Below are 13,344 nucleotides of genomic sequence, written 5' to 3'. Positions count from 1 at the left end.
AATATTCATTTCCGACCCTATAAAGTATATATATTCTTGATCAGGGTAAAATTCTAAGACGATTAAGCCATGTCCGTCCGTCTGTTGTAATCACGCTATCTTCTGAAGGGATTGAGATAGGGTGCTGAAATTTTGCATAGGGTTGTCTTTTGCCTGCAGTCAGGTCTAGTTCGAAGATGGGATATATCGGTCCACGTTTTGGCATAGCTCCCATATAACAGTACCCCCCAATTTTCGGTATTTTGGGGTTCTTAAGCGCGTTTTTCAACCGAATACGCTGAAATTTGGTACATTGGTTTCTTATTGGATACTAAATGTCCCCACAAAAAATTATAAATATAGGTCCACTTTTTCTGGTAGCCCCCATACCTACCTCCTAATTTTCAATATTTTGGGTCTTTTGATAGTATTTTTCCACCGAATTGGCTGTAATTTATTATTTCGTGTTCTTAATAGGTACCAAATCTCTCCACATAAAATTATAAATATAGGTCAATTTTTTCGGATATCCCCCATATAAGGGTACCCCCCCATTTTCGGTAGTTTGGGGTTCTTGAGCGCGTTTTTCAACCGAATACGCCGAAATTTTGTACATTGGGTTCTTATTAGGTTCCAAATCTCTCCACAAAAAATTATGAAAATAGTTTCATTTTTTCGGATAGCCCCCATATAAGAGTACCCCCAATTTTTGGTATTTTGGGGTTCTTGAGCTTGGTTTTCAACCGAATTTGCTGCAATTTGGTATTTTGTAGTCGTATATGGTAACAAATCTCCCTACCAAAAATTATTAATATTCGTCCCCTGTTTGGGGTAGTCCCCATATAACCCCCTTTTTTATATTAAAATAGTTATCTGATTTATTCCGCGTTTTGAGTTTGGTTCTAAGACTCTTTTGTAATCATTTCACCTGCGGAGGATAGAGAGATAAAAAATTAGAACGTAAGGTTCGATAATGAACTATAGTCGAATTTAGACTTAGCCCCTGTGTGGAGGTTCCAAAAGGAGTGGACCGATATTCCCCATCTTCGAATTTGAACTAAGCTTGGAAGAAATAATAAGATGGGCAAAGTTTGGATGAAATCTTAATTTTCTGAAACGGATTTGGTCCAAAGAAACATGGAGTCTAGAACCAATATTTTGATGAGGCACATTTTTACCGTGTTAAAGTGTATACACCCTAATTAGCCATAAGGCTGAGGGTATAATTATCCATTAAAAATTTCTGAAATTTGTATTATGGTTTACATAATCCGTTTTCCGAAATGTCGGTATAGGTCCACTTTTTGGTATGTTCCTATGTTTTCATTTCTAGTACCTGTCAGTATATCTATGGTGGAGGGTATCCAAAGTTCGGCACGGCCGAACTTAACGCTTTTTCACTTGTTTGTGTTTACAACGGTTGTAAACTATTTTTGTGTAACTAAAAGTTTTACATTTACACGCAAAACCCAAGAAAAGGAAAACAAATCATAATATTGTACCAAGACGAATGAAATTGGATTAAACCCCTTTTTAACGCTGTTGTTGGTATTTTTGTGAATATACAGTATTAAATGTTCGTAAAAATCGTATGAATTATTCGATGCCAAAAATATATCGACACTTGATTCTATATTGACTACTTACAATTTACACCATACTGTGTTACAAGTTGTAACATATATGTGTACACTTGTTTTGTGCCGCACATAAGGAAACAATTTAGATCAATACATTTCAGGATATACTTCTTTTGGGTCGATTTATTTTGAAAATAATTTAAGACATTCAACACATTAGTATGAAACATTTCACATCTCAATGTATTGGCTCAATGACAGCTTTTTCTGTCAACTCGTATAAAAAGTCACTCGGCTTTAGTATTTAATACGCTTTGGAAAGTATTTATAGACAACACACAACAGTGGGAAAGATGTGGTATTGTTTGTAAATGCCTTGTTAACCTCGACGTGAGGCTCCAGCGAAATTCTCATGCAGTTTATGTCGTTGGTCAGCTAAGTACTTCGCTTTGTTACAAGAGACATTTGGGTATGAAAGGTTTTTTGTATAGAAGCAATAGCTTCTGGGGAGAATATCCCAACAAAAAACTAAGGGAACTGATGAGGATCAGTGGCGTGATCTGAAACTATAGTCTTCCCTGCCTTACCCCTCGGCAAACAATGCCATACATTCCCCACTAATAAATAGTTGTTGTTTTTTTTTTATAAAAACAACAAACTGGGATGAAGCCTGACTATTTTGCAAAAACAAAATACAAATGGTATCCCAAATAAACCGCCAACACTACTGTATTTATAGAACCACCAAAAAAAGGAGATGAATTACTAAAATGCTGGCTATTTGAATGTAAGGATCTCCATTGAAAATAATATTCCACGTGTTATTTAATTTTTTGGGATCCCGAGATGAACTACTAAAATACTGGCTATTTCAATGTAAGGATCTCCATTGAAAATAATATTCCACGTGTTATTTAATTTTTTTGGGATCCCGAAATTTCTTCCTTGATAAAAATGAGTTAGAACCATAAAACTGCCTAAAATGTGTTGGGGGACCTTCATTTGACAATTTTCTGCAAATATCCGAAATGCATACTTTGCTACAGTGCCAGAAAAATAAAGCTTGAATCATCGAAAGGAATTCGTCCAAGCAAGTACCTATATTTTAACCAGTGAGCGGAGCAGTATAGTCGGACGGCGGACGACCATACGATTCCCTACACAACTACCAAGGAACTCTAACTTTCTGCGGATGTTTATTCCGAGCCTGAGCAATATTTCGTAATATTTGCCGCGACTTGCTCGATTAGAGGTCAACAGCACATTTTCCGAATATTATAAATATTCAGTACAGCCCTTCTAGTTACTTGCCAAGGTTCCCTTCACGGTGGGTTGTGTTGTGATGTTCGGCCTGTATTCGGCTATAAAACACACAAAAAAATCGGTCCACTTCATCCCAAAATTTTATTCTGATCATCATCGAAAATTATAGGCGTTGTCCTTGACCATATTTGGAACTTCATTGAAAATTTCAAAGCGATCAACGCTATATATCTCCGCCCTCTAATGTGGTAATGGGTTACTAAATAATATCTGAATACGTAAGCACCTGTAAATATTTAAGGTATTGGTATCAATTGAAAGGTCAACCACTCCTCTTGGATATACTATCATCTTATCGGATCTATATTCTTCAGGAGTAAATATATATGCCACAGAATTCAAATTTTGTAATTTTTCACACAAAAGTCAGAGTCCAAATTGACCCTCTAAATAATGACCGATCTTTCACAAAGCAGACATGCTTATTCTTTGGCCCAATTTCCTTCTCCATGTAAAATTTTGCAATATCCGGACCATAATTGCGGCCTCTGGAGCGAATAGAAAAACCGACAAAAAGTAAGTATTTGGTCCATTTCATCCCCTAAATATTAAACGATCTATACCAAAAACAATTGGGGTCTTCATTGGCCAGAACCCATCCTACATGCGAATTTTCGTGAACATTGGTGCATAACTGTGGCCTATATCGTGTTTACAAATTATAATGGACAGACGGACGGACGGATACACATGTCTATATTGACTCAGCTAGTCGAGATATGACGATCGGTATACTTAAAGGTGGGTCTAGGACCCATATTTCGCGGCGTTACAAACTCTTTGGGCTGCACAAAGCTATAATACCCTGGCAACATAGTTGTGTAGGGTATAATAATTTTGTACATTTGAACCCTTAAAGAAAAAAATAAAATAATAGAACTTCAAATCACTGTTACTGTCATAATTATTGAAAAATGAGGCAAGAATCATCAAAATACCTGAAATGAAACCATGAAATCATTTTTCAAGCTACATCGTTAGAATAATGAGGCTTTTACTAACAGAATACCTAAAATACGGGGCCCATATATGAAGACTGTGTCCAAACATGGACCTATATTGAAAATATTTAGATAACACCTATTATCACTACAAAGAGCCTAAAATGACAAATTAGATGTTCGCTTGATAAATTTAGGTCATAAAAAAAACTTTGGGTCATTAAAAAAAAACTCAAAAAACCTCTTATATGGAGGCTATATAAAAACTGGAGGATGTGACCAAGTGGTCTTAAGTCTGAGCGTTATTACTACTGCCGATCAAATAATATGAGATTTCTTTACACCGCCATCTCCATGGAAATCGGGTCAGGGACTTTAACTAATGTTTTATTTTTTTGGATTAAAAACTATCAAAAAAAAAGTTTATAAGGTCGTCACATATGTCGAATCAGGGTTCAGATTCATGAAAGTATTTTTTAAAAGAATAATTTTTAAGCAAATCTGAAGTCTTCTTTGAAATCAAAAAACGAATACCATGGCAACACGAGCCAGATCCACTTTGACAGGTTTATACGTGCAATTGCTTAATCATCTGCCATACATCCCCGATTTGGGACCCTAATGACTTCTTTCCGTTGGATCCCAACCAATCGCTCAAAAAACAGTCTCGAGGCTATAGATGCAAAGAAAGAGACAATATAAATTCATAAAATCGTCACAGGCGATCTGTGAGACTTCGAAGTCAACCACTTCAAATTAGCGTCATTTTCACCGGTAAAAACGTGAAATCGGTGGATCATCCGCCATGATATGGCAGTCAACGATTTCTTCTTCTTGCCGCACATTAAAAAACTAATGGTCAACAATTTAGCTTGCCAAAAGATACAACTGAAGTGTTCATAATCCACGTTTGGCAGGTGGCTCAGCTTGAGTGGAAAACCGCTTATAATTCGCCATAGGTAAAGATTTTTAGTTACGGTCTGATGGTTTTTGGTTGGTAATTCTTAAGTTCATGAAGAATAAAACTCTATATCTTTGACAAAATCGATAGTTTTATTCAGATATAACCCCTAAAGACCCGATCCTTGCTCAGAAAACCTTAAATATTAAATAAATTTATTCAGATTCGACTGAAATGTTTTCCACAAATATCATTTACAAGATTTCTAAAATTTAAAGTAGGTGTCTTCGTTATCTATTTTCAATTTACCTCAATAATAGATATCGGTTCCACAAACACCAATAAAACTACTACTCCATATGAACATGACAAGGCAATTTATTACAAATTCATACTTGTCAGCCTACCGTGGTATATATATATATCGTTACCGGATTTGTAAACAATTCTTACAAAGGACCTATATTAAAATATTTACATGTTCGGAAGATGTGAAATTTTACACTTTTCCGAATTTGAACGCAGTCTGAAAATATTTATCCCCTTCAGATAAAATAACATAATATCATCATTGGAATCCTTTTAACGTCTTTCTTCACATTTCCTCACTCAAAAACTCTCTACCAAATTTTGCGGAAATTAATTTTTGGGAATATTTGTGTATGTATGTGTGTGTATATATACCGAAAATTTTCTTTGGGACAATGTAGATGTGTTGGAGGGTTTGACGGAAAACACAACATGAAGGACAAAGGACTCAATTATTAAAGTTTCATACAAAAGAACATACACACAAAATCCGTTAATATAGAAATATCCAAAGTGGGGAAAAAAAGGACAACGGATATCAACTTGGGGTAAATTTGTTTGCTGTTGTTTCAGCACATTTTTCCTTTGTTTTGTTCTGGTTTGCTATTCAACTTTGTTTTTTGTTGTTGATGTTATTTTAATTTACTACTTACTACTATGTTAAGTTGTTGTTGGTTTTGCTTACTTTTATATTTTTTTGGTTAAGTTGAGTTACTACACTTTGGTTTCTATTTCATTTTTGTTGCTTTTGTTGTTGTTGTTGTTTTTGTTTTTCTTTTGCTATGCACTTAAATTTTAGAATATTATTCTTTGAATATTTGTTGGCTGTTGCTGTTCTACTTGCTTTGTGTTTATAGGTATATGTGAGTAAGTGTGTGTGTGTGTGTGTCAGTGTGTTTTGCATTACGTGGGGAGTTGTTGTTGTTGTTTCCTTCATTCATTTTAAAAACAATGACTACGTCGTTTCGACACTAGCGTTGATTTGGTCGGTGTATTATCGTTGTCCTAAGATTTCTTAGCCTCGGCCGACCCAGCTGTTGAGGGTTTGCTGACACGCGATTTCTTCAGCAAGAAACACGTTAAAAACTCTATGGACGAGGTGACTTTCTGTAAACTTTCCTCCGATGATGAATTGGTACCCTCCAGGCATTTGCTATGCAGGCGATAGCTCATACTGGGCTTTTCCTTGGTCGATGTGGTGGCTGCAGCAGCAGCGGCGGCGGCCGCAGCAGCTGCTGTCGCCGTGGCACTACGTGGCGGCAGGGGCGGTGGTGTGGCTAACGATGCTGATGAAGTGCAAGGCTCCGGATGACGATAATAATTTTTACCGCATTTCTTCGACAAATTGAACAGCTGCATTGAGTTGTCAATGCTGTCGCTGGCATCGGGGCGATTCGAATTCAAGGCCGATACGAACTTCTGGGCCGAGGACGTTGTGGCCTGTCCGGCTTTGTCATTGTCACGGCTATCCTTGTTCGAACTCTCATACTGTTCCTCGTTATCCTCTTCGTCGTTCTCGGCCGGCGAGGTGAGATTGTTGTCCGGCTCCATGCCATAGCGGAAGGCGGATCTGTAGCGTGAGTGATGCCTTCCCTCGGGTTGCATCCATTCGGTGCCAGCCGGCAGCGACAATTGTATGGTCGGAGTCCGATAGTACTGGCGATGTGGATGGAAGCCCAAACCGAAATCGTCCATGTACGATTGTGAGTTGATGTTGTCCAGCTCATCGGCTACGCTGAGGAGAAATGGTAACGTTGACATGGTTTCCTTTTGTAAGGTTTGCCTGTAATTGGGATTTCCTCCAATTTTTAAAGGATTTTTACTAAGCACTTTAAAGCGGTTAACAACAAATTTCGTTTATTAAATTTAAACGGCAGTCCTTGGCAGCACCTTGAGGACTTTGATTTATTATTTTAAATACTGGCAGCTGTTAATACAACTACTGTTGCTCTTGTTTATATATTATTTTATAAAAAAGTATTCACACACTTTAATTTCAACTTTCAAAACATTTGTAGATATTTTTCACTGCTTCTTCTTCTTTTTACTATTTTCACTTGAGAAAATTGTGCACCAAATATTTGCTATGTGTGAAAGCAGATATTTTTATTGCCCGTCAGCTTGTACGACGACTGGAGGAGCGCGTCAACGTTCTTAACTCTTCGGTGTTTTTCTATAAACTGAAAATTGCATTCCCTGCAAAAAGGGTACATGAGAAACTCACAATCAGCAGGCACGAATGGCGCGCACACATTCACTCACACACTCGTTCGCTGACTTGTCTAAGATATACACGCAAAACGACCCCTTCGGACGGTCACGACGATGATGACGACGACAACGACAACAATGTTAATGATGGCTACAACGATACGGCAGTGGATACATCAGACAAGGCAACAACATTTGTTTTGGTTTACTCACAGCAGACGAGTATGTCGGTGTACCGTTATGTGAGGTATTGCTGTGTTAGTGTGTGTGTGTGTGCGACTTTGTACCACAGCAATTCCTAGAAAATCATATTACCTTACCCCTCTTCCCATAACCGCATGCAATGAACGGTTCTTTGCTACTGTTGTTTACACTTAATGTTTGTTTACATTCTCCAACTTGTTATGGGATTTTTTCTGATTTGTTGCTTATTCTCTTGATTCAAGCGCGCTCTCTCTCGCTTTGTGTATATGTGTTGTATTAAATTTCAGTGTAGCTAGGTTTTATGTATTTGTCACCCAAATGGTGGTGTTACCATATTGTTTTTGTTTATTCATGCCTGTTTATAGAGATATTTGCATGGGTGATGTGGCGTATACGTTCGATGACAACAAGTAAACGCAACAGGGTCGTATGATGTAAATTGTATTGTATATTAGTACACATAAGACTTATTTTATCCATACAGAGGACCTATATATGAAGACCAAATCAGGTTTTGAGAAAAATAACCGATATGACAAATTATAGCCCTTCTGTTGGAAAATACCGCTAAAACGCTTAGGGAGTAATAACGACACAATTTCAAAGTTCTATATTAAATTTTACGTGCTCTATTGTGACGTTAACGTTTACCCCTTAACGTCAAGGAAGTGCCAAACTCGAAATAGAATTTTCATTTAATGAAGAAAATATGTTTATTAATGACGTTTAACAAAATCGAAAATGTATATTTTCGGAAATAAAAACCAGTAAGGAAAATAGTAAAGTCGGACTGGGCCGACTATATAATACCCTTCACCACTTTGGGTATATTGTACATGTGTATCCTTACAATTGCATGTCAATGTTCCCCCGAAGGAACATAATCATGTCTTTCTACAACCTATGCTAAATTTAGTTTCATTCGGGCAGATTTAGAGTCATCTGCGTACCATGTGACAAATTTATGGAAAACGATTTATAACAACATTTAATCTCAATCAGACACTCGTTAGAAATATATATGGAAGCCATAGCTGCGTACATATGGAAGCCTACGTGTCAATCGGAAAAACATTAGGAGTTTGATGCACCATTTACGTAAAATCTGACAAATATATATATCTATATATATATATATATATATATGCCAAATTTTTCCGGCAAACTAACCAGATATATAGGGACTTTGGATCGGACGAAAATATATGGGAGCTATATATAAATCTGATCCGATTTTCTAGAAACTTGGCACAAATTTCACCCAAATTGGATCATAAATGCGACATGTACTTTGTTTACAATTTAACATCTACAGACGGAACTTAACACACATCATTCTGGACCTCAGAAAGTGATTCTATGCAAATTTCGGGAAATCCAAATATATATATCGTTTCCTTTTGTCTGTTACAAATATATGCACAAAGACATAATACCCTGTACCACAGTGTGGTGAATGGTATAAATATATAACGGCATTCCGTTTAATATTGATTTTATATACATTCCGCCTAATGATGGAGGTTATGAAAATAGGATGAAGTCTGCAGAAAAGTAATAAATCTGGCGATAAAAATCATTGACCACTTTTTTGGTATTCGGTAATAAAAATAAGTTATTGGAGCCATGTCAGAGCTGTACTGACATTTTGAAACAAGTTGTTACCTAGACCGATTTTATAAAAGTATTTCTTTTTACGGACAGTGTGCAAATTTTTGGATATGCCCGAATAAAAAGAAATTATTAGGTCCTAAGTCACGTTCTTACGGTCAAAGGGCGCCGAGTTGAGACGATATGCTAGAGCTCTCATTGGGGCACAATGTCCGGTTGATAAATTTCTTTAGGCAAACAAATTGTGGAGCATCACTTCGAATTTTCCTCCCTATGTTGATCAAACGTAACAGTCGCCACATTACCAGATTTTTTGTAGAAACTGACGACAATATTAATTGAAGTGATTTTTCCATGAAAACTGACTCACCTTCGATCTATTGCTATTTGGTTTCGGACTCATACCATATAACCTGAGCCGATTTTAGAAACTTCTTTCAAAGAACCACGATCGTAATATTTTAAAATTTTCTTTATAACACATTTTTAAGGGATTGGCAATTTTTTGGATCCAACGTAAAACAACTTTGTAACAACTCTAGTTTAGTAAAAACGATCAGATTTTTTTGAAATTTTTTCCAGAGGTTTGTGTCGATGTCTGAGATCTCACTATGCTCTTCTCTATTCCCACGTTTTTCAACCGAAACAGTTTTAGAGAAGAAAATGGATTATAATCGGTTTCGAAGTGTGTTTTCCACAAACATCTTTCGATGGATTTGACTCGTTTTTGATGTCCACCGCTTGATCTATGACTATTTTGTTTCGGGTTCGAAATTTGTAAATTATCTTTAAAGAACACATTTCACCAATGTTCAAATTCTTACTGCGGATTTTGAGTTGTTTCTCTTTCAACTTCTATACACTGCAACATTTCCAGATCATGTCTGGAAAAAATATCATGTCGTTCCAGAGTGTACATATAAACAATTGAGTTTTACCCGCTAAATGTTACGACCGATCATTACAAAAACGTCCATGTCTATTCGTTTCGAGTATATGCAATGTCACAAGTTGTTTTTGTTTATTGCATATAGAACCACCAAATACTTATTATTCGGCGGAACACTTTAAATCCCTGGTTATCTTCGCATTACAATTGATTCTCTCACTGTCTATGTGTCTCAAACATTTACCTGTATCTATTCGCTCTCACACACTCTCTCTCTCATTTTCACATACACATGCACGTGACTAGAGAAGAAATTCACTATTTACTTTTCGGCATTTCCCTTTTTCAATACATTCTCAGTTTATACAATTTATATGTGATTGTATAAGTGAGTGTGTGTATGTGTGAATGTCGGTTGGCCATATCAACTGCGTTTTGTGACCGCTTTTGTTTTTAAGCTCTTTTGTTTTGTTTCGTTATCCTAGAGTTAACTGCAGCAATTGATGTACTCTTTGTGCACCGAACACTGCATCAACAAAGCAAACTCCTGTGTTTTGTGCATTATTAATTGTCGAATAGTTCACTCACTCACTCGCTCTCTCTCTCACCCTTACTTTACCTATAGCCATCAAGCCACCTGACAAAAACTCAGCCACCCCATTTACAACTCAATAACGATTTAATCGTTTTTGGTGTAACAACTTCGGCTCAACACATTTATGGTCAGGATTCGCAAAGAAGGAAGAGGTGTGCAATTTGCTGTGTGTTTTAAACTATAGAAAGGTGTGAAGGGAAATCGTTCTGCTTTGTGATTTATTGTAGCTTTCTGTTTTTGTGGCTCATGGGGTTTTTGGTTATGATTTTTCTTGAGTGTTTTTTTAACTACTTTATGGTTATTATTTCATTGCTGTTATTTCCCTTCATTTACACAAGTCTTTCTTGCTTTTGGGAATATTTGATATGTTCACAGCTGAAAAGCAAGCCAGTTTTTTCGTGGAAAAAATACCCGGTATCTGTATATTTGTCTGTGTGTGTGTTCCTCTGTATACATGGGATTTTTGGTCGCACTTTATCATGACGAAGAAATGTAAAAGGAACCACTTGGGATTTTTTATGAATATTTAAGGTAGTTAAACCTCAATCGTGGTCATTATCATAATGACGATGGGGATAATGTTGGTAATGATGATGAATGGAATGATAATGACTGTATTAAATATATAACGACAATGTGCATGCTTATTATGCGTTTTACAGATTTTTTTTCTGAATGATATTGGACAGTCATACGTTCGTAAAATACGAAATATATCAAATCGGGTAAAACATATATCGCATCCGGAAGATGAAATATCTCGGTCTATAGCAGAACGGTTAAATTTGTTAGGAAATGTTATGACGCGATACCGAGTTGACCCCAAGTGTGTTCATTATAATATTTTTACCAAACGGTATAGCCCACATACATGAATATACGGGTAAGATGAAAAAACTGCAACCAACTTCAGACTGCTGTCATTTCTAAGCCGCTCATTCGACAGCTGCTAAAATTATTTCAGTGACAGTTCATTACATTGTTTACAAGCGCACAGAAGCATTTTGATGAGAATTTTCCAGAAAAAAGTTATTTGTGGTGGAATTCAAGCGAGATAGTATGATTTCTATATATTTGGCGGGGAAAAGTGGCTATAGTTAGAGCACTCCAGCATTTAAATGTGAATAAATCGGAAGAAAACAGCAACATCAGCAGAAATGGTTCGAAAAGTAAAGGCGCGACTTAACCGAAACTTGCGTTGCAGTGGCCGAAAAATGGCTCGTAAGCTGAACATATCGCAATATTCCATTCAGCAATTATTGAAAAGTTAGCTCGGGTTAAAGCCATTGAAATTCCAAAAAAATAGTTGGAATTGGCCGAAAGTGGTGAACTGCCGAATTTGGTTTACTTGCCAAAGAGGTCAGCAGAAAATGTGCAACTTCGGTTTGCCACCAGAGCTCTCCGCTCGTATTAATCGACCGTGGCATCAGAATAAATGCCGAATATTATCGCGAAAATATTCTGGATGGTGTGCGGGCACGCAAACATGTTGGCCGCAGACCTTGGACATTCCAACAGGACTCAGCACCATCGCACTCAGAACGCGCCAACCAAGAATGGTTACAAAATGAGGTTCCTCGCCTCTGTTTGGATTCATCTGTTGAATATACCTAAAGTGGTGAAGGGTATCATATATTCGGCCCCGTCCGACTTTACTACTTTCCTTACTGGTTTTATAAATTGACAACAAAATTAGGCGACACTGAATACCAGAGTGCGACACCACATATATGGTAAAAATAACAAATGCATTTCGGGATTAATGTGTACAACAAGGGTACGAACTTTCGGAAGTAGTATAACCTCTACCCCTCGATTCAATGCAATCTTCTGACTTTACGGACTCTACTTTCAAAGTAGAGAAACAGAAATGGGATCTGAATTCCTTCATATTCCCCCTTTAGCCATAGGGCTAAGGGTTTAAACTGAACTCTTGACAACCAAATCCATCATAAATATAAATTAATCCTAACATGTTGAGGTGTGTTTTACAATTCCTCTCTTATGAACATTTCAAATGACTTTTCAACAACATCTAAGTCTAGCGGCATTTTGTGTGAGAATATCTTTTGATAAACATCAAAGAGCTGTGCGCAAACAAATGTTGTCTACCCGGAACACTTCCTGGTGCTATGTATATTAATTGTCATAATCGTCGTCATCATCACCATCGTCATTGACAGCATCAATCTTTAAAGACATGCAGCTAAACTGGTGCAAAAAACTGACTTATTATTTGAAATTATTTTATATGGAACCAGTGAGCGGAGCAGTATAGTCGGACGCGGCCGACCATATGATACCCTACACAACTTCCACGAAAATCTAACTTCCTGCGGTTCTATATTCTGACTCTGGATAATATTTTGCGATATTGGCACTATCTTCACCGACCAGAGGTCAATATATTATTACTAACATTCAGTACAGTACTTCTAATTACTTGTCCAGATTTCCTTCACCGTGGGTTGTATTGTGATGTTCGGCTTTCAACTGTAGCCTATAGATGGACTCGAAAAAACACAAACAATTAAGTTTTCGGTCCACTTCATCCCAATATTATTATCTGATCATCAACGAAAGTTATAGGTGTCCTTGACCATAACTGGATCCTCATGGACAATTTCTAAGCCATCAGCGCTATATTTCCGCCCTCTAGTCTGGTAATGGGTTACTAAATAATATCTGAATACGTAAGCACCTGTAAATATTTAAGTGTAACTCCCGCATCCGAGTACATGCGACAATAAAATTGGTATCAATTTAAAGGTCAGCCACTTCTCTTAGATATACTATCAACT

The 13,344-nt window shown here is 36.9% G+C and overlaps 1 protein-coding gene and 1 long non-coding RNA gene across 2 annotated transcripts in view; both read right to left on the bottom strand.

The window, feature by feature from the left end:
• LOC133331148 (uncharacterized) overlaps positions 1-12,132 on the bottom strand; it is a 79,785-nt gene extending 67,653 nt beyond the window's left edge. Inside the window, exon 1 of the long non-coding RNA XR_009754377.1 lies at positions 12,045-12,132. This is a non-coding gene — a long non-coding RNA (uncharacterized LOC133331148). The remainder of the gene's footprint in view (positions 1-12,044) is intronic.
• On the bottom strand, positions 5,923-6,874 carry LOC133331151 (vitellogenin-2). The gene has a single exon (XM_061539545.1). The coding sequence runs from the start codon at positions 6,792-6,794 to the stop codon at positions 6,039-6,041; it is 756 nt and encodes a 251-aa protein (XP_061395529.1). The 5' UTR covers positions 6,795-6,874; the 3' UTR covers positions 5,923-6,038.
• Positions 12,133-13,344: the final 1,212 nt, after the last annotated feature.

Source organism: Musca vetustissima, unplaced genomic scaffold, assembly GCF_032173495.1.
Source record: "Musca vetustissima isolate MV318-11 ecotype Yass unplaced genomic scaffold, APGP_CSIRO_Mvet_v1 utg48063, whole genome shotgun sequence".
NCBI classification, from domain to species: domain Eukaryota; kingdom Metazoa; phylum Arthropoda; class Insecta; order Diptera; family Muscidae; genus Musca; species Musca vetustissima.
Note: the sequence above shows the minus strand (reverse complement) of the source record. Positions and strands in the feature narration are given on the sequence as shown.